Genomic DNA, 22589 nt, shown 5'->3' with positions numbered 1-22589 from the left:
GAGTTGGAAAGCAGGATGCGGGAATCCTATCCCGAGTTGTTTGGATCAGGTAAATTTTTTAGGACGAAAATATTCTAAGTGGGGGAGATTTGTAACACCTGTATATCGATTTATTATTTAATTTGAATTATTTTAGTATTTATTGAGTTTGGGCGTATTGTGAGCGACCGAGTCGGTATTTTTGCGGGATAACGGGTCGAGAGTCAATCGTGAATTTTAATATTTTTAGTATTAGAAATATTATTAGAATAATATTTGGTGTTTTGGGAATTTATCGAGTAATTAAGATTAAACCGAGAATTTGAGACTAAGAGTAAAGGGGGTATACTGTGAGTAAATTAGATGGGCTAGAGGTAAGTGTTGTACGTGAATAATTTTGTTTAGGCCCAAATTTAGTAGTGAGGCACTTAGGGTATACCACTAAGGTTTTACAAAACCAGAAAACATAACATTGTGGATAAATAGCAAAGCAGCAGAGAAGAGGAAAATAGGAGAAGAGAGAATACGAGCAATTTTCATAGCGGAACGATTTTGGGGGATTTTGACAGGAACGTAAATTAGAGAGACCTTCAATCCAAAGGTAAGGGTGGGGTTCTTGCTCTATAAACGAGGGTATGATGAATTGTATGTGGGGTTTAGGGGATTAATATTGTCTCTGCGTTTCGATTGTCGCTCTGATACGTAGCACTCGGGGGACAAACGCGTGTTTTATTAATTATTTGTTTTGCTGAATTTTCAATGACGTTTTGCAATTTAATTTGTACTTTGAAGTTGTTTTGTTAAGATGCTATGGTGTTGACTTAATTTTTGGGAAGTTTTGTGAATCCACTGCGTGGTTAAATTTTATTCGATGAAGTGACTTTTGGAGACTAAATAATTTATTATAGTTGTCCATTTTGATTATATGTGCTATGTATCTATGTGAAGGTGTGTATGTCGTAAATGATTTAAATGACGAAATGTGATATCCCATATGAATGTTTGAAATTTTATACTCAGATTTATGAATAAATATTGGGGTAGAATTGGGGTGTTACACGTTGTGTCAGATCAGATGTCCCAACAAGTAATAAGATGTCTGGAATTTGATATACCCTAATTTCAATTACCTCTTCAAATTACAAATCATTGTGTTCCTATATGACTCAAATATCGATGATAAAATGTTACTTTGATTTGTAGTTGATGACATGGATTGTGGTATGAGCCAAAAAATTAGTCATTGTTTTAATTATTCCATAAATGGTTTGAATATGATGATACAAAATATTTGATCTCTTTTAATTGAGCCAATGCTTATTAATAAAAGAGTTGGCTAAGGACGACTTAAGTTAAACAAAATAATTGTGTAAAGTATATATAAGACAATGCTTATTAGCAGAAAGAGATGCCTAAAGAGAACTAACACCAGTTCTTTTATCACAAAAGTAATGTCTAACAAGGATATACGCCAACATTTTTATCAGAAAGTACTTTTGAATGATGCCTTACATCATCACTTTCATTAGAAAGTGCTGCCTAAAGAAAACTAACATCATCTCTTTTATCAAAAAAAGTTGTCTAAAAAGGATTTATGCCAACACTTTTATCAGAAAGTGTTTATTAATGATGCCTTACGCCAGCACTTTTATCAAAAAGCGCTGCCTTAAAAGACTTACAATGACATTTTTATCGAAAAGTGCTACTTAAAGAGGACTTACGCCAGCTCTTTTTAACATAAAGCATTGCCTAAATTGCGCTTAAGCCGGCACTTTTACATTTAAAAAATGTGTTGCATATGCGTACAACAGCGCCTAAATAGATAGTGCTTGAAAGCGGTGCCTAAGATGATAAAAAAAAGCATTGTCTAAGTTCTTATTTGCCATAGTGTGACTTTTCCTTGGTCCACAATAGCGTGGAAGAAGTCATGGAGAAGTTAACCACACTCTCCTAAATAATAGAGGATTAACTACCCACTCCCACATCTCTATAAAATGGTTGTTATTCTCGAGGGGCATAGGATCCTGGCTCAATACTACTATAAATACTTTAACCTTAAAGTTTAAAAAGAAAATCTCATATTCACACAAATACTAGATACATAAAGCTACCAATGTCTCTCGATCTACAAACACGATTGAGTTGTCTTTTATCGCGTCTTGAGCTCCTAGAATAGAGTTATTCATTTAAAATTATTGCTAATATGTAAAGAGAAACAACTAATAGTTAAAGCATAGTGTTGATATCAAATTAAGTTTCACATCCTCGTTGAAGTCATCAATGGAAAAAGATTTCATAAGGGCCAAAAACCCTAACATCTTTCTAGAGTATATATCACCACATATTGTCCCGCCATCAATGATGAGTTTCTCTTTACAAATTCCCTTCTCTAAAAAACCCTAACGTAGCAAACGATTGTAAAAGAGAGAAAGGTTTTAGGCTTAAAAAAGACTGACTCGAAAGGTTCTTGTTGAACATTTATCCAAAGGGGTGTAGGTTAAAGGATACGTAGCCAAAGGATATTAGCAAAGTTTAAAGAAAGAGACGTGAAGAAAAAAGGTTCTCAAGATCCATGAGAAACGAAAAAGGGGATGTTAAATATAGGGCTCTCCGTATATCTTACAACAAAATGAAATTGCACGATCTATAGTAACTGGTATTGGGAAACGTGAACCGCGCCACCAATTGCTAATATCATATTTCATATTGGTCATAATACACGAGGACTCTGGTATAAGAAGGCATCAATATTTCCAAGCATAAATCCAAGCATCGAGGATCCCTAGTAAACATTTATAATCACGGGTACGGTCTTTAATGCATCTGTTCATAATGTTACTAATGTCCAATCTAATATTTTCCACTCTCTCCCTTATACTAGAGGCCGAACTAAAACATGCACGACAAACCCTTATTCTTCAAGTATGAACATTGGCTTAGGGGAAAATTGTTCTAGGCTGCTCGTAAGGCTCGCGTCGAAAGGCCCAATATCATGCATTGCGTGTAAAGGCCCGTAGATAACATGAGACTCAACCACACTTGAGGGAACGTGATTCCGACCTCAAGCACACTACCCACAGTTGGATTAGATCGAAGGATCACCTGCATTAGGCGTCAAATTTCATGGAGACGGTTTTTAACTACCCTCCTTATATAAAGCATAACATGTGTCATTTCAAATACTATATCATCCACGCACTATAATTACATTTCATTCATATATATATATATATATATATATATATATATATATATATATATATATATATATATATATATATATATATATATGGTGTTTACCATTTAATAACATTGCAAACTTTTCTGTAAGAGATCTTTAAAAAGTATATGTTAATTGTGCACTGACAGAGTTGTACGTACAGCCATTATGAGATAAGGGGAATATAATTATTTCACACGTCAGAACATAATAAGGTAATGTTGTTTAAAAATAAAAAACTAATTCAAATTTAGGATTATTTATAATAATTTAATTTAAAAATAGAAAACAATCAAATTATAGATTATGTTGCTAACAACAAATCATCCTTATCGTCATCTTCAATAACGTTGTTGTTCCTTTATAAATATGAGTGAAAACAATTAATCAAAATATATTACAAATTTACAATGTCTTTCTTACCTTCTTTCACTTCTTTTATTTTCTCCTTAGTTGTATGTTTGATCATTTTTGAATATCACGTAGATGCTAATTCTAACGAGATCACATCAAAACTAGTGATTGATGCCAGTTCTGGAAGACTTATTCCAGATACATTTTTTGGAGCTTTTTTTGAAGTAAATTACATTTTTAATTGATTTTTATAATTGTTAATATTACATATAAATTATTGTATGCGTGAAATGTTATCTTATAATATATTAATGTAATATATAATTTTCAGGAGATAAATCATGCTGGAGCTGGGGGATTATGGGCAGAACTTGTGAATAATAGAGGTATATATATTGTCACTGAAAAAATTCATCTTTGAGTTTATTTTCCTAATAAGAAACAAATTTCATATATTTACTTTAAAATTTTATGTTACTAATTTTGTTTCCTTTTTAATATTTATTCTAGTCGTTAGATCTGTTTCACTATTTTATATATCTTTTGTAAATTAATGTTTCAGGTTTTGAAGCAGAAGTTTCCACTAATGGGACCTCAAATATTTATCCATGGACAATTATTGGAGAAAATCAATCATCCATTATCGTATCAACCGAACATTCTTCTTGTTTTGAGCGTAATAAAATTGCATTACGTATGGATGTTCTTTGTCATAAAAAATCTTGTCCTCGAGGTGGTGTCGGTATTTCCAATCCAGGTTTTTGGGGAATGGTGAGTATCAATTAATACAACATTCTATTTATCATTTAAAGAAAATTGGAGTTATTTATAATATTTTTACAATGTTTTATATAAACAGAATATTGAGGAAGGGAAGAAATATAAAGTAGTGTTCTATGTTAGATCACTTGGTCCAATTAATTTACAAGTTTCATTTGTTGGATCTGATAATGGTGTCAAAATAGCTTCAACCAAAATAAGGTTATAATTCTATTTCTTTAATTAATTTTTTGAAACGACATCTTGTTTATTATTTTATTATTATCCAACTAAAATAAACTAATTATTGAGTTATTAATGAATGAATATCAGAGCTTTTGGAGTTAATGTTACAAAGTGGAGTAAGATGGAAACAATTCTTGAAGCCAAAAGTACTAATCACAATTCAAATCTACAAATAACAACAACTAAAAAAGGAGTATTATGGTTAGATCAAATCTCAGCTATGCCATTAGATACATACAAGGTATTATGCATAAAATAATAATAATAATAATAATTATTATAATAATTAAATTATATACAATTATTTTATTAATAATTATATTTATAATAATAATAATTAAATTATTTTTTAAAATTTGGAATAGGGTCATGGTTTTCGAAGAGATCTTTTTGAAATGTTGGCGGATTTGAAGCCAAAATTTTTTAGATTTCCAGGTATGATAAAATAATAATAGTTTAATTTTGTAACTTTAATTAATTGTGCTGAAATTGATAGTAAAATGATTATTAATATTATTTTAATTTATAAAAATTTATTTGATCCCTAAATTTTTATTATTGGTTATAGGTGGTTGTTATGTTGAAGGAGATTATTTGAGAAATGCTTTTAGGTGGAAAGATACAGTTGGAGCATGGGAAGAGAGACCTGGCCACTATGGTGATGTCTGGAAGTATTGGACAGATGATGGATTTGGTTATTTTGAGGGGCTTCAAGTAATTTTTTTTTAATACTTTTTTCAATATTAAATATTTTTCTTTTCTAATTAAAAAATATTAATATTTTTGTTTATTAAACAGTTATCTGAGGATCTTGGTGCATTTCCAATTTGGGTGTTTAATAATGGTATTAGTCATCATGATGAAGTTAATACGTCTGCGATATCACCATTTGTGCAAGTATAATTTTCTTAATATTATTTTTTATTATTTAAAATGTATTTATAATTTTAATTAACTTATTTATTTATTTTATTTACACTTTTTGATTATTAATTAATAGGAAGCCTTAGATGGTATTGAGTTTGCGAGAGGTTCTCCAAAATCAAAATGGGGTTCTCTTAGAGCTTCCATGGGACATCCCCACCCATTTGATTTGAGATATGTTGCAGTAGGAAATGAAGATTGTGGTAAATATAATTATGAAGGAAATTATCTCAAATTTTATGAAGCTATAAAACATAATTATCCTGACATTCAGATTATCTCAAATTGTGACGGTTCTCAACAACCACTCAATCATACAGCAGATCTTTATGATTTTCATGTAAAAATATTATTTAATTTAATTATTTATATTTGTTTTCAATTTTAAAAATATTACTTTTTACTATCATTAATTTTGAATTGACGTAAAGTGACTTACATGTTATATATATTTTTCAATTATTAGATTTATTCAAATTCAAAGGAGATGTTTTCCCAATATACAAGGTTTGATAATGCATTACGATCCGGACCAAAGGTTTGATTATTAATTATTTTTTTGAATTTATTTATTGAAATAATTATTAATTGTTGGAAAAATTTATTCATGTTTTATTAATTACACTTTATAGGCATTTGTTAGTGAGTATGCTGTTTGGAAGGAAGATGCGGGAAATGGAAGCCTTTACGCAGCTGTGGCTGAGGCTGCATTTCTTATTGGACTTGAAAAAAATAGGTTAGGTTATATTCCATTAGTTTTTTTCCAACATTCTACTAGCTGAAATGTCATTTCTGCATTCAAATGTTCCTGCACAATAACTTATTGAGTTGGTTTAACGTACCAACATTTCATCAATTTTGACATAAATTTCAATTATTTTTCTATTTTTTACAGTGATGTCGTCAGCATGGTTGCCTATGCACCCCTCTTTGTAAACACAAATGACAGAGCGTAATTTTCTAATGTCTTGCCATTCATTTTTATTTACCATTTATATACATCTATATAAACAGAGATGATTTATTTAATTTATTTTCTATATATTTTCAGTTGGATGCCAGATGCAGTTGTATTTAACTCTTATGAAAGTTATAGAACTCCAAGTTATTGGCTCCAACAATTTTTTATTGACTCTAGTGGAGCAACCTTTCTTAATTCAATTCTTCAAAATTCTTCTAGCTCAATTGTTGCATCAGCAATTCAGTATAAAAATTCTCAAGATGGAAACAATTATCTAAAAGTCAAGGTAATAATAACTTAATTTAAATAAAGATAAATGTTAGTGTTTCGTACTTACTTAAAAATTAAATAAAATTGGAATTATTAACTTTTGCAGGCAGTGAATTTTGGAAATGCAACGGAAAATTTTAATATTTTAATAAATGGTTTAAAATCAAAAGTTCAACAATTTGGTTCGTCAATGGTGGTGCTTACATCCTCCAATAAAATGGATGAGAATTCTTTCTCAGAACCAACAAAGGTACACTTTATTTTTAAACAAAATAAATTTACAATTTTTTTTAAAAATAGAAACTATTTTTTATTTTTTAATCAAAATTATTGCAATATATAATTTTTTTTATCAATTTTTTATATGTGCAGATTGTGCCTAAAAGAACTCCACTTTTTAATGCAAGCAATGACATGATTGTTGCTCTTCCTCCTTATTCAGTTACATCACTAGATTTATTAATTTAAAACAATATGATGTTGGATGGTTTTTTTTGTTTATATTGGAAGAATGGGAGAAAGTTGTTTATAAGCAATTAATGAAAAAAATGTATAGAGTTTTATTTCTACTGCATAGATTATTTCTCCCTTGCCATCCATATATATATATATATATATATATATATATATATATATATATATATCAATATTTAAATTTTATATCAAATTAAGTAAATATAATATACTCAAACCAAAAAAAGAAATTGATACACCTGGGAAAACAAATAAAAACTGCACATTTGAGAGAAAGACGGACCTTTAAGCATATAAATATTTTCGATATGTAAGTGGTGGCAAAAAACTTGAAGAAGTCTATGGAAAGTTTGTCCATTCATCAAAAGCTAAAAAAAAAATTTAAGCAAATTTTCTTTTAAATTATTTTTATAAGAAAAATGGACTAATTAGAGTACAAGGGGTACCTTTGCTCGATACAAGAAACATTACAAATTTAAGAAGTCTCTAGGACTTTTACATCAGTCATAGTATCTAACACACACTCTATTCTTTACTCCAATTACAACCACAACCACGAGATCAGTTCAATGTTCGACACAATATCATCAACAAAACTAATTATGTTATTAAACATATATAATGTTGTTTCTCATCAACCATAAGCTAAGCACTACACAGTGTCCATCCAAATCACACCAACATTAGATTTTCTTGCAATACTGTAAAAAAAAATGGAAATGATTTCTACCGTCCTCATTCTTCTCCTCCTCCATATCTAACCAATGGAAAATATTTTCCCATACCTTTAGCCCTATTCTACATTGAAAGAACAGATGAGCTAAAGTTTCTCCATCTTCCAAATAGCAAGCATGTACCTTAACATGAATATCATGCAGAATCCCTCTCCTTGAAAGTTGATCTCTGGTTGGAATTCTATTAAGCAACATCCTCCATACAAAAATCTTTATCTTTGAAGGAACCTTTGTCTTCCAAATTCGTCTCACATCTCCTATAGTTTCTTCCTCCCACTCATCTTCCTTCTCTACCAACAAAACTTATTTGCTACATCTGGCTTCAGTTCAACTCCCTTCCGAATTTCTACTAGTTGTAATCTCTACTCTCTAACCTCTACATTTTTATCACTCACTTCAATGTGGACAAACATATTCCAAACTCCATCAAGCCAACCTTCCATATCACTAATCAAGACATTTGGTTTGGCAGTCGCCTGGAACAAACAGGTAAAGTAAAGATCAAAGGCTTACTACCTAACCATCTATACTTTCAAAAAAAATATCCTACTTCTTGCACCTACTTTGCTTTAAATATTTGTAATAAACCAATCATCTTGAGCTTGATTTTTCCTAATAATTTATTGAATGTTAATCCACTAATTTGGTGCCTTTCTATTTCCTCTCGGTCCATTACCTCACAGAATGTACTTCTAAAGGTTTCCATACTTAAACGTTAGAATATCCCTCCAAATTGCCTCATCTTCAAGCAACATCATCCATTTCCACTTGAAAACTAAAGCAATGTTAAAAGATTACATGTTCCTTACTTTCAAGCCACCAGCCTCTTTTGGTTTGAAAATATTACTACATTTTATCCAATTGATTCCTCTCTTGTCTTCATTACCATGGACACGAAATATGTTGTCAATTTGGATAATTTCCTTGATGATCTTCTTAGGAGCTTTATAAAAAGACATGAAATAAAAAGGTAAGCTTGGAAAGACATAATTCATCAATGTTACTCTTCCTCCTAGTGATAGCCAATTATCTATCCAAGACGAGAGCTTCTTATTCATGCTATCAACCATAGGTCTCCAAGTTTCACACCTTCTTGGATTAGACCCTATAGGAATGCCAAAAAACATGAAAGGTATAGACTCTACACAACAAGATAAGAATTGAGATGTTGCCTCCAAGACATTCTCCTCTATATGAATGCCAAAAAGCTTGCTCTTGAAGAAGTTCACTTTTAACCTTGACACCAATTCAAAACCCCTTGGAGTTGCAGTCAAACTCAAAAAATTCTCCCAACTACCTTTCCGAATTATAAGTGTGTCATCTACAAATTAGAGAATCTTATGCTCAGTTTGATCATCTATTTGGAACCTTGCAACAACTTCTAACCAAACTGCTTTATTGATTAGGAAAGCCAAACCTTCTACTGTTATGGAAATCATAAAAGTGGATAGAGGATCCCCTTGTCTTAAGCCTCTCTTAACCTTGCAATCATTTGTCGGGCTCCCATTTACTAAGATTGACGTGCTACCAATGAAGATGCATGCTTCCATCTATCTTCACAATCAATACTCATAAGAATAAACATGAGGTCATTCTAACTCACACAGTCGTGAGGTTGTTCAAAATTAATTTTCAAAAGCATACACTGCTTCTTGTCTTTGTTTGCTAAATCTATTATATCATTAAGCACTAGAACACCATCTAACATTTGTCATCCCGTAACAAAAGATGTTGTGATTCAGAAACCACCCTACTAAGAATACTTTTTAGTCTTGCAACCAACCGTTTTGAGAGAATTTCATAGAAACAACCAACAGGGAATTTAGGCTTATATTCATCTAACTCTTGAGGGCTCAGAATCTTTGGGACAAGAGCAATAAAAAAATTTGTTATAGACTTGTGCATCTTAGCATTCAAATGGAAAATTAGTAAACAGATCAAAATATCTTCTTGTGTAATTCATTTAACTTTTAACCTTTAGGTCATTAGTTAAACTACATTCATAGTTTTCTCTTACTTAAAAGTTCTTTTGGGCTTATAGACTATCATATAAAATTAAATGAGAGCTTCTATAGAATTATAAAAATAAAATATATTTTTAACTTAGAGGAGATGTTATTTTAAAAATTCATAGTTATTGCAATATTATTTTAATATTTAATATATTATATTACCTTTTCTAAAAATGTTTATTTAGATGTTTTAGATATGGTTTATATCAATTGCTTAATGGATTTCTATTTCTCTCAAAAGTTACTGAGATACTTCTTGGAGGTAGTTCTGCATTAGTAGAGAGGAAATTGGAAACTGGACACACTCATTAGATACTTAATTTTAGAAACTCTCAAAAAATAATACATGGCCAAGGCCAAATATGGTTGTGAATAGAAATAAAGGGGATGTTTAATGTTAGAGTGAAATATGTCATCATAGATGTACTAATAGAGCACTTTTAAGAGCCAACTATAGGATGTACATATAACAAGTTCTTGTGATAGGTAATGTTGAATGTTGCATTGAGCTTGTTTTTAGGAATTAGAGTTGGTTTGGGCTGCTAGTTAATATATCTAGTTGGAATCTTAAACCATTATTTAGTTTTATTTGGTTTGATGAGTTTCCTAACTATGCTTAATTGGAAAATAATTAAATTTCAATTTGTCTAACCTAATATTATTATCAGTTCTCTAGATTTAGGATAGGCATTAATTTTAGTAAAACAAATATAGCAACACTGTGATAAACAGGATGTGTTATCTTGGTTAAAAGAACAGGTTGAACAAGATGTCCTATGAAGAAGAATGTTGAGTTAAGATGTTCTATCAACTAAAGCAACATGTCAGACAAGATGTCCTATGCAGAAGCTATTTGACATCGCGATTGTTTTGGACTGGGTTGTTAGATAGGTTCAAGATTTAAATGATTCAGAATATTCTGGGAATATTATGCTATCCTATGTAGAGCTGATTGTTAGGTTTGGAAGATTCGAGTCTAAATCAAGAAGAATATTCACTTTCTAATTATGGAGATAATTTAGGAAGATTTGATTGAAGACCTATCTTTGTGCAGAAGTTTTCTGCTGATTTGTAGCAGCCAATAAGCTGTGATTAAAAGCCCAAATCCAGTTGGGAAAAAGGTTATAAATAGAAGCATTGTAACCTAGGAAAAATTACTAGTCGAAGATGTAAAAGTTTAAATTATTAAGGTTGAGTCTGTAAGCCACTCTCTAGAAGAGTTGGTATGTGCGAGCCTCTCGAATATCATGTAGATATGAGAGTAGGACTGATGTTTAGAGTTGTAATTCTCCATTGTTCATTCTTAAGCTTTTAAGCATATAATGTTTATTATTCTTGGAGGAAGCTTTTAAGTCACTCTAAGTATAGTTCTTAGTCAAGAGTCTTTGCTAGGTATTGTTTTGGAAGTGTGTCTTCCTGTTTTACATATCGAAAGTTTAACATCAGAAGCCTGCGGGATTGATACAACCGTTAGAAGTTTCGGAATGGAAGGGGGACAGTATTTCTATGGACTTTGTGACGGGATTACCTAATACTTCAAGAGGACATGATTCTATTTGGGTGATTGTTGATAAGCTTATGAAGTCGGCTCATTTTATTCCTATTAACATCACATACCTAGTGTCGAAGTTGGTGGAGATTTATACCAGTGCGATTGTTAGGCTGCATGGCATTCCTTTGTGTATCGTGCCGGATAGAGATCCGAGTTTAACATCTGATTTTTAGAAGAGTTTGCAAGAGGCGTTGGGTTCTAAGTTGAGACAGAGTTTGGCGTATCACCTCAAACGGATGGTCAGACGAAGAGGAATATTCAATCATTGGAGGATCTGCTAAGAGCATGTGTTCTTGAGCAGGGCGGTTCGTGGGATACTTACCTTCCATTGATTGGGTTCACATATAATAATAGTTACCATTCTAGTATCAGAATGGAACCCTTTGAGGCATTGTACGGTCGGAGATGTAGGACTCCTCTGTGTTGGAATGAATTTGGAGAAAGTGTGGTGCTTGGACCAGAAATTGTCTGATAAGCTATCGAGAAGGTGAGGTTGATTCGAGAAAAGATGAAAGCTTCACAAAGTAGACAAAAGAGTTATCATGATAAGCGAAGGAAGGATTTGAAATTTCAAGCGGGTGACCATGTATTTTTTAGAGTTACAACTGTGACTGGTGTTGGGCGAGCATTGAAGTCTAAGAAGCTCACTCCTTGTTTTATTGGTATGTATCAGATATTGGAAAAATTTGGAAATGTGGCGTATAGAATAGCGTTACCGCCTAATCTTTCGATTTTGCATGATGTGTTCCATGTATCACAACCCCGGAAGTATGTTTTCCATCCGTCGCATGTGGTTCATATGGATGATGTGCAAGTACGGGATAATCTCATGGTGAAGACGATGCCGGTATGAATTGTGGATCGTGAAACAAAGACGCTCAGAGGCAAGGATATTGCGTTGGTGAAAGTGGTTTGGACGGGAGCTGCTGGAGAAAGCATGACTCGGGAGTTGGAAAGCAGGATGCGGGAATCCTATCCCGAGTTGTTTGGATCAGGTAAATTTTTTAGGACGAAAATATTCTAAGTGGGGGAGATTTGTAACACCTGTATATCGATTTATTATTTAACTTGAATTATTTTAGTATTTATTGAGTTTTGGCGTATTGTGAGCGACCGAGTCGGTATTTTTGCGGGATAACGGGTCGAGAGTCGATCGTGAATTTTAATATTTTTAGTATTAGAAATATTATTAGAATAATATTTGGTGTTTTGGGAATTTATCGAGTAATTAAGATTAAACCGAGAATTTGAGAATAAGAGTAAAGGGGGTATACTGTGAGTAAATTAGATGGGCTAGAGGTAAGTGTTGTACGTGAATAATTTTGTTTAGGCCCAAATTTAGTAGTGAGGCACTTAGGGTACACCACTAAGGTTTTACAAAACCAGAAAACATAACATTGTGGATAAATAGCAAAGCAGCAGAGAAGAGGAAAATAGGAGAAGAGAGAATACGAGCAATTTTCATAGCGGAACGATTTTGGGGGATTTTGACCGGAACGTAAATTAGAGAGACCTTCAATCCAAAGGTAAGGGTGGGGTTCTTGCTCTATAAACGAGGGTATGATGAATTGTATGTGGGGTTTAGGGGATTAATATTGTCTCTGCGTTTCGATTGTCGCTCTGATACGTAGCACTCGGGGGACAAACGCGTGTTTTATTAATTATTTGTTTTGCTGAATTTTCAATGACGTTTTGCAATTTAATTTGTACTTTGAAGTTGTTTTGTGAAGATGCTATGGTGTTGACTTAATTTTTGGGAAGTTTTGTGAATCCACTGCGTGGTTAAATTTTATTCGATGAAGTGACTTTTGGAGACTAAATAATTTATTATAGTTGTCCATTTTGATTATATGTGCTATGTATCTATGTGAAGGTGTGTATGTCGTAAATGATTTAAATGACGAAATGTGATATCCCATATGAATGTTTGAAATTTTATACTCAGATTTATGAATAAATATTGGGGTAGAATTGGGGTGTTACGCGTTGTGTCAGATCAGATGTCCCAACAAGTAATAGGATGTCTGGAATTTGATATACCCTAATTTCAATTACCTCTTCAAATTAAAAATCATTGTGTTCCTATATGACTCAAATATCGATGATAAAATGTTACTTTGATTTGTAGTTGATGACATGGATTGTGGTATGAGCCAAAAAATTAGTCATTGTTCTAATTATTCCATAAATGGTTTGAATATGATGATACAAAATATTTGATCTCTTTTAATTGAGCCAATGCTTATTAATAAAAGAGTTGGCTAAGGACGACTTAAGTTAAACAAAATAATTGTGTAAAGTATATATAAGACAATGCTTATTAGCAGAAAGAGATGCCTAAAGAGAACTAACACCAGTTCTTTTATCACAAAAGTAATGTCTAACAAGGATATACGCCAACATTTTTATCAGAAAGTACTTTTGAATGATGCCTTACATCATCACTTTCATTAGAAAGTGCTGCCTAAAGAAAACTAACATCATCTCTTTTATCAAAAAAAGTTGTCTAAAAAGGATTTATGCCAACACTTTTATCAGAAAGTGTTTATTAATGATGCCTTACGCCAGCACTTTTATCAAAAAGCGCTGCCTTAAAAGACTTACAATGACATTTTTATCGAAAAGTGCTACTTAAAGAGGACTTACGCCAGCTCTTTTTAACATAAAGCATTGCCTAAATTGCGCTTAAGCCGGCACTTTTACATTTAAAAAATGTGTTGCATATGCGTACAACAGCGCCTAAATAGATAGTGCTTGAAAGCGGTGCCTAAGATGATAAAAAAAAGCATTGTCTAAGTTCTTATTTGCCATAGTGTGACTTTTCCTTGGTCCACAATAGCGTGGAAGAAGTCATGGAGAAGTTAACCACACTCTCCTAAATAATAGAGGATTAACTACCCACTCCCACATCTCTATAAAATGGTTGTTATTCTCGAGGGGCATAGGATCCTGGCTCAATACTACTATAAATACTTTAACCTTAAAGTTTAAAAAGAAAATCTCATATTCACACAAATACTAGATACATAAAGCTACCAATGTCTCTCGATCTACAAACACGATTGAGTTGTCTTTTATCGCGTCTTGAGCTCCTAGAATAGAGTTATTCATTTAAAATTATTGCTAATATGTAAAGAGAAACAACTAATAGTTAAAGCATAGTGTTGATATCAAATTAAGTTTCACATCCTCGTTGAAGTCATCAATGGAAAAAGATTTCATAAGGGCCAAAAACCCTAACATCTTTCTAGAGTATATATCACCACATATTGTCCCGCCATCAATGATGAGTTTCTCTTTACAAATTCCCTTCTCTAAAAAACCCTAACGTAGCAAACGATTGTAAAAGAGAGAAAGGTTTTAGGCTTAAAAAAGACTGACTCGAAAGGTTCTTGTTGAACATTTATCCAAAGGGGTGTAGGTTAAAGGATACGTAGCCAAAGGATATTAGCAAAGTTTAAAGAAAGAGACGTGAAGAAAAAAGGTTCTCAAGATCCATGAGAAACGAAAAAGGGGATGTTAAATATAGGGCTCTCCGTATATCTTACAACAAAATGAAATTGCACGATCTATAGTAACTGGTATTGGGAAACGTGAACCGCGCCACCAATTGCTAATATCATATTTCATATTGGTCATAATACACGAGGACTCTGGTATAAGAAGGCATCAATATTTCCAAGCATAAATCCAAGCATCGAGGATCCCTAGTAAACATTTATAATCACGGGTACGGTCTTTAATGCATCTGTTCATAATGTTACTAATGTCCAATCTAATATTTTCCACTCTCTCCCTTATACTAGAGGCCGAACTAAAACATGCACGACAAACCCTTATTCTTCAAGTATGAACATTGGCTTAGGGGAAAATTGTTCTAGGCTGCTCGTAAGGCTCGCGTCGAAAGGCCCAATATCATGCATTGCGTGTAAAGGCCCGTAGATAACATGAGACTCAACCACACTTGAGGGAACGTGATTCCGACCTCAAGCACACTACCCACAGTTGGATTAGATCGAAGGATCACCTGCATTAGGCGTCAAATTTCATGGAGACGGTTTTTAACTACCCTCCTTATATAAAGCATAACATGTGTCATTTCAAATACTATATCATCCACGCACTATAATTACATTTCATTCATTCATATATATATATATATATATATATATATATATATATATATATATATGGTGTTTACCATTTAATAACATTGCAAACTTTTCTGTAAGAGATCTTTAAAAAGTATATGTTAATTGTGCACTGACAGAGTTGTACGTACAGCCATTATGAGATAAGGGGAATATAATTATTTCACACGTCAGAACATAATAAGGTAATGTTGTTTAAAAATAAAAAACTAATTCAAATTTAGGATTATTTATAATAATTTAATTTGAAAATAGAAAACAATCAAATTATAGATTATGTTGCTAACAACAAATCATCCTTATCGTCATCTTCAATAATGTTGTTGTTCCTTTATAAATATGAGTGAAAACAATTAATCAAAATATATTACAAATTTACAATGTCTTTCTTACCTTCTTTCACTTCTTTTATTTTCTCCTTAGTTGTATGTTTGATCATTTTTGAATATCACGTAGATGCTAATTCTAACGAGATCACATCAAAACTAGTGATTGATGCCGGTTCTGGAAGACTTATTCCAGATACATTTTTTGGAGCTTTTTTTGAAGTAAATTACATTTTTAATTGATTTTTATAATTGTTAATATTACATATAAATTATTGTATGCGTGAAATGTTATCTTATAATATATTAATGTAATATATAATTTTCAGGAGATAAATCATGCTGGAGCTGGGGGATTATGGGCAGAACTTGTGAATAATAGAGGTATATATATTGTCACTGAAAAAATTCATCTTTGAGTTTATTTTCCTAATAAGAAACAAATTTCATATATTTACTTTAAAATTTTATGTTACTAATTTTGTTTCCTTTTTAATATTTATTCTAGTCGTTAGATCTATTTCACTATTTTATATATCTTTTGTAAATTAATGTTTCAGGTTTTGAAGCAGAAGTTTCCACTAATGGGACCTCAAATATTTATCCATGGACAATTATTGGAGAAAATCAATCATCCATTATCGTATCAACCGAACATTCTTCTTGTTTTGAGCGTAATAAAATTGCATTACGTATGGATGTTCTTTGTCATAAAAAATCTTGTCCTCGAGGTGGTGTCGGTATTTCCAATCCAGGTTTTTGGGGAATGGTGAGTATCAATTAATACAACATTCTATTTATCATTTAAAGAAAATTGGAGTTATTTATAATATTTTTACAATGTTTTATATAAACAGAATATTGAGGAAGGGAAGAAATATAAAGTAGTGTTCTATGTTAGATCACTTGGTCCAATTAATTTACAAGTTTCATTTGTTGGATCTGATAATGGTGTCAAAATAGCTTCAACCAAAATAAGGTTATAATTCTATTTCTTTAATTAATTTTTTGAAACGACATCTTGTTTATTATTTTATTATTATCCAACTAAAATAAACTAATTATTGAGTTATTAATGAATGAATATCAGAGCTTTTGGAGTTAATGTTACAAAGTGGAGTAAGATGGAAACAATTCTTGAAGCCAAAAGTACTAATCACAATTCAAATCTACAAATAACAACAACTAAAAAAGGAGTATTATGGTTAGATCAAATCTCAGCCATGCCATTAGATACATACAAGGTATTATGCATAAAATAATAATAATAATAATTATTATTATAATAATTAAATTATATACAATTATTTTATTAATAATTATATTTATAATAATAATAATTAAATTATTTTTTAAAATTTGGAATAGGGTCATGGTTTTCGAAGAGATCTTTTTGAAATGTTGGCGGATTTGAAGCCAAAATTTTTTAGATTTCCAGGTATGATAAAATAATAATAGTTTAATTTTGTAACTTTAATTAATTGTGCTGAAATTGATAGTAAAATGATTATTAATATTATTTTAATTTATAAAAATTTATTTGATCCCTAAATTTTTATTATTGGTTATAGGTGGTTGTTATGTTGAAGGAGATTATTTGAGAAATGCTTTTAGGTGGAAAGATACAGTTGGAGCATGGGAAGAGAGACCTGGCCACTATGGTGATGTCTGGAAGTATTGGACAGATGATGGATTTGGTTATTTTGAGGGGCTTCAAGTAATTTTTTTTTAATACTTTTTTCAATATTAAATATTTTTCTTTTCTAATTAAAAAATATTAATATTTTTGTTTATTAAACAGTTATCTGAGGATCTTGGTGCATTTCCAATTTGGGTGTTTAATAATGGTATTAGTCATCATGATGAAGTTAATACGTCTGCGATATCACCATTTGTGCAAGTATAATTTTCTTAATATTATTTTTTATTATTTAAAATGTATTTATAATTTTAATTAACTTATTTATTTATTTTATTTACACTTTTTGATTATTAATTAATAGGAAGCCTTAGATGGTATTGAGTTTGCGAGAGGTTCTCCAAAATCAAAATGGGGTTCTCTTAGAGCTTCCATGGGACATCCACACCCATTTGATTTGAGATATGTTGCAGTAGGAAATGAAGATTGTGGTAAATATAATTATGAAGGAAATTATCTCAAATTTTATGAAGCTATAAAACATAATTATCCTGACATTCAGATTATCTCAAATTGTGACGGTTCTCAACAACCACTCAATCATACAGCAGATCTTTATGATTTTCATGTAAAAATATTATTTAATTTAATTATTTATATTTGTTTTCAATTTTAAAAATATTACTTTTTACTATCATTAATTTTGAATTGATGTAAAGTGACTTACATGTTATATATATATTTTTCAATTATTAGATTTATTCAAATTCAAAGGAGATGTTTTCCCAATATACAAGGTTTGATAATGCATTACGATCCGGACCAAAGGTTTGATTATTAATTATTTTTTTGAATTTATTTATTGAAATAATTATTAATTGTTGGAAAAATTTATTCATGTTTTATTAATTACACTTTATAGGCATTTGTTAGTGAGTATGCTGTTTGGAAGGAAGATGCGGGAAATGGAAGCCTTTACGCAGCTGTGGCTGAGGCTGCATTTCTTATTGGACTTGAAAAAAATAGGTTAGGTTATATATATATATATATATATATATATATATATATATATATATATATATATATATATATATATATATATATATATATATATATATATATATATATATATATATATAACATTCCATTAGTTTTTTTCCAACATTCTACTAGCTGAAATGTCATTTCTGCATTCAAATGTTCCTGCACAATAACTTATTGAGTTGGTTTAACGTACCAACATTTCATCAATTTTGACATAAATTTCAATTATTTTTCTATTTTTTACAGTGATGTCGTCAGCATGGTTGCCTATGCACCCCTCTTTGTAAACACAAATGACAGAGCGTAATTTTCTAATGTCTTGCCATTCATTTTTATTTACCATTTATATACATCTATATAAACAGAGATGATTTATTTAATTTATTTTCTATATATTTTCAGTTGGATGCCAGATGCAGTTGTATTTAACTCTTATGAAAGTTATAGAACTCCAAGTTATTGGCTCCAACAATTTTTTATTGACTCTAGTGGAGCAACCTTTCTTAATTCAATTCTTCAAAATTCTTCTAGCTCAATTGTTGCATCAGCAATTCAGTATAAAAATTCTCAAGATGGAAACAATTATCTAAAAGTCAAGGTAATAATAACTTAATTTAAATAAAGATAAATGTTAGTGTTTCGTACTTACTTAAAAATTAAATAAAATTGGAATTATTAACTTTTGCAGGCAGTGAATTTTGGAAATGCAACGGAAAATTTTAATATTTTAATAAATGGTTTAAAATCAAAAGTTCAACAATTTGGTTCGTCAATGGTGGTGCTTACATCCTCCAATAAAATGGATGAGAATTCTTTCTCAGAACCAACAAAGGTACACTTTATTTTTAAACAAAATAAATTTACAATTTTTTTTAAAAATAGAAACTATTTTTTATTTTTTAATCAGAATTATTGCAATATATAATTTTTTTTATCAATTTTTTATATGTGCAGATTGTGCCTAAAAGAACTCCACTTTTTAATGCAAGCAATGACATGATTGTTGCTCTTCCTCCTTATTCAGTTACATCACTAGATTTATTAATTTAAAACAATATGATGTTGGATGGTTTTTTTTGTTTATATTGGAAGAATGGGAGAAAGTTGTTTATAAGCAATTAATGAAAAAAATGTATAGAGTTTTATTTCTACTGCATAGATTATTTCTCCCTTGCCATCCATATATATATATATATATATATATATATATATATATATATATATATATATATATATATATATATATATATATATATATATATATATATATATATATATCAATATATAAATTTTATATCAAATTAAGTAAATATAATATACTCAAACCAAAAAAAGAAATTGATACACCTGGGAAAACAAATAAAAACTGCACATTTGAGAGAAAGACGGACCTTTAAGCATATAAATATTTTCGATATGTAAGTGGTGGCAAAAAACTTGAAGAAGTCTATGGAAAGTTTGTCCATTCATCAAAAGCTAAAAAAAAAATTTAAGCAAATTTTCTTTTAAATTATTTTTATAAGAAAAATGGACTAATTAGAGTACAAGGGGTACCTTTGCTCGATACAAGAAACATTACAAATTTAAGAAGTCTCTAGGACTTTTACATCAGTCATAGTATCTAACACACACTTTATTCTTTACTCCAATTACAACCACAACCACGAGATCAGTTCAATGTTCGACACAATATCATCAACAAAACTAATTATGTTATTAAACATATATAATGTTGTTTCTCATCAACCATAAGCTAAGCACTACACAGTGTCCATCCAAATCACACCAACATTAGATTTTCTTGCAATACTGTAAAAAAAAATGGAAATGATTTCTACCGTCCTCATTCTTCTCCTCCTCCATATCTAACCAATGGAAAATATTTTCCCATACCTTTAGCCCTATTCTACATTGAAAGAACAGATGAGCTAAAGTTTCTCCATCTTCCAAATAGCAAGCATGTACCTTAACATGAATATCATGCAGAATCCCTCTCCTTGAAAGTTGATCTCTGGTTGGAATTCTATTAAGCAACATCCTCCATACAAAAATCTTTATCTTTGAAGGAACCTTTGTCTTCCAAATTCGTCTCACATCTCCTATAGTTTCTTCCTCCCACTCATCTTCCTTCTCTACCAACAAAACTTATTTGCTACATCTGGCTTCAGTTCAACTCCCTTCCGAATTTCTACTAGTTGTAATATCTACTCTCTAACCTCTACATTTTTATCACTCACTTCAATGTGGACAAACATATTCCAAACTCCATCAAGCCAACCTTCCATATCACTAATCAAGACATTTGGTTTGGCAGTCGCCTGGAACAAACAGGTAAAGTAAAGATCAAAGGCTTACTACCTAACCATCTATACTTTCAAAAAAAATATCCTACTTCTTGCACCTACTTTGCTTTAAATATTTGTAATAAACCAATCATCTTGAGCTTGATTTTTCCTAATAATTTATTGAATGTTAATCCACTAATTTGGTGCCTTTCTATTTCCTCTCGGTCCATTACCTCAGAGAATGTACTTCTAAAGGTTTCCATACTTAAACGTTAGAATATCCCTCCAAATTGCCTCATCTTCAAGCAACATCATCCATTTCCACTTGAAAACTAAAGCAATGTTAAAAGATGTAATACCCCGTATTAATCAAATGCTCTAATGTATTAACTGACACTGAGGTTTTATCAATTGTTACGATAGAGATACTTTTGGACATTAAGTTAGTAGTGTTAACTTAAAGATATTTCCTTATATCCTTCATTTTGCTTTTCTTCTTCATTATTCTTCTTGAAAGCCAAAGATAGAGAGAGGAAGTAGAGAGAAGGAAGAGCAAGAGGAGAAGAGGAGAAAAGCTTGGATCTTCGTCGTTTCTTCGCCGAATCAACTCATCTTCGACATCAACGACTCTTAATCGAGGTGGGTTCTAGTTAGAAACTTATAGCTTTGATTGTGGATGAGAAATCATAAGTTTTGATTTAGGGTTTGTATAGAGGAAATCTAGGTTTTGGACAAATTCATCAATGTTCATGAGCAAAGTGATTATAATCCATGAATAGATCATCTATAGTTTGTATCCATGCTTTAATCTGATTTGGAACAGGTTTAGATGGTTTTGAACCATGGAAAATTGTGGGTGAACAGAACTGAGAACTGAATTCTCGCGCGCTTCGCGGCGCGAACGGGGCTGCGCGGCGCGAACTATGCAGGTTTTTAGGGGTTTTGCTTCTGTCTTCAGTACGCGGCGCGTACTGGGTGTCGCGGCGCGAACAGTTTGGAAATCTTTAGAGTTTGCTACTGCCAGAGGGTTCGCGGCGCGTAGATTAGTTAGCGGCGCGAACTGTGTTAGAAATTATAGTGGTTTGCTTCTGCCATAGGGTTCGCGGCGCGACCTAGTTGTTGCGCGGCGCGAACTGAAGCTTCCTTAACCAATTTTTCTTAGATTAATGAACATTGTTTCAATCGTAACCTTCTAACCGTAAAACTGTTTTAACCGTCGTTTGAAGCAGTAATAGGCTAGGAGTGTGTCCTTTATAGTGGTGTAGATTTTGGAACCATGAGGACGTTGTGCTCTTGGTATGATGCTTATGTACTCTATAATTATTGTTTGAGTTCTATTGCAGGTGGATTGGTAATACCTTGTTATATGTGTTTATATCAAGAGGGTTAAATAACTACATTGTTATGTGAATAAAGCATAAGTGAGGAAAACTAGGAATTGTTAGGTTGTGTAGCTTAACAAAGAAACCTAGGATGAAACATTATATGGACATACGTGTTGGAATCTTATGAGGAAAGGCTAACAGGCCTAGTGGTTTGCGGAAGCGATCACCATTGTTGATGTATTAATCGGAACCGTAGTATTTTCTTTATTTCTTTATTTTTCCTTTGAATGCTAACAGGCATTCACCGTGCAGAGAGGCACAATAATCTTGGCAG

General features: G+C 31.3%; 2 protein-coding genes across 2 annotated transcripts; both read left to right on the top strand.

Moving 5' to 3' along the window:
- Nucleotides 1-3609: 3609 nt before the first annotated feature.
- On the top strand, nucleotides 3610-7226 carry LOC131612652 (alpha-L-arabinofuranosidase 1-like). Its single transcript, XM_058884415.1, has 15 exons — nucleotides 3610-3777; nucleotides 3885-3939; nucleotides 4116-4324; nucleotides 4413-4534; nucleotides 4646-4799; nucleotides 4924-4993; nucleotides 5127-5272; nucleotides 5357-5455; nucleotides 5559-5822; nucleotides 5949-6020; nucleotides 6115-6218; nucleotides 6378-6434; nucleotides 6534-6729; nucleotides 6820-6963; nucleotides 7086-7226. The coding sequence occupies exons 1-15, from the start codon at nucleotides 3610-3612 to the stop codon at nucleotides 7179-7181; spliced, it is 1956 nt and encodes a 651-aa protein (XP_058740398.1). The 3' UTR covers nucleotides 7182-7226.
- An 8790-nt stretch (nucleotides 7227-16016) lies between these two features.
- Nucleotides 16017-19740, top strand: LOC131612651 (alpha-L-arabinofuranosidase 1-like). The gene is made up of 15 exons (XM_058884414.1): nucleotides 16017-16184; nucleotides 16292-16346; nucleotides 16523-16731; nucleotides 16820-16941; nucleotides 17053-17206; nucleotides 17331-17400; nucleotides 17534-17679; nucleotides 17764-17862; nucleotides 17966-18229; nucleotides 18358-18429; nucleotides 18524-18627; nucleotides 18892-18948; nucleotides 19048-19243; nucleotides 19334-19477; nucleotides 19600-19740. The coding sequence occupies exons 1-15, from the start codon at nucleotides 16017-16019 to the stop codon at nucleotides 19693-19695; spliced, it is 1956 nt and encodes a 651-aa protein (XP_058740397.1). The 3' UTR covers nucleotides 19696-19740.
- Nucleotides 19741-22589: the final 2849 nt, after the last annotated feature.

The sequence above is a fragment of the Vicia villosa genome, linkage group LG6 (assembly GCF_029867415.1).
Source record: "Vicia villosa cultivar HV-30 ecotype Madison, WI linkage group LG6, Vvil1.0, whole genome shotgun sequence".
Classification (NCBI taxonomy): domain Eukaryota; kingdom Viridiplantae; phylum Streptophyta; class Magnoliopsida; order Fabales; family Fabaceae; genus Vicia; species Vicia villosa.
Note: the sequence above shows the minus strand (reverse complement) of the source record. Positions and strands in the feature narration are given on the sequence as shown.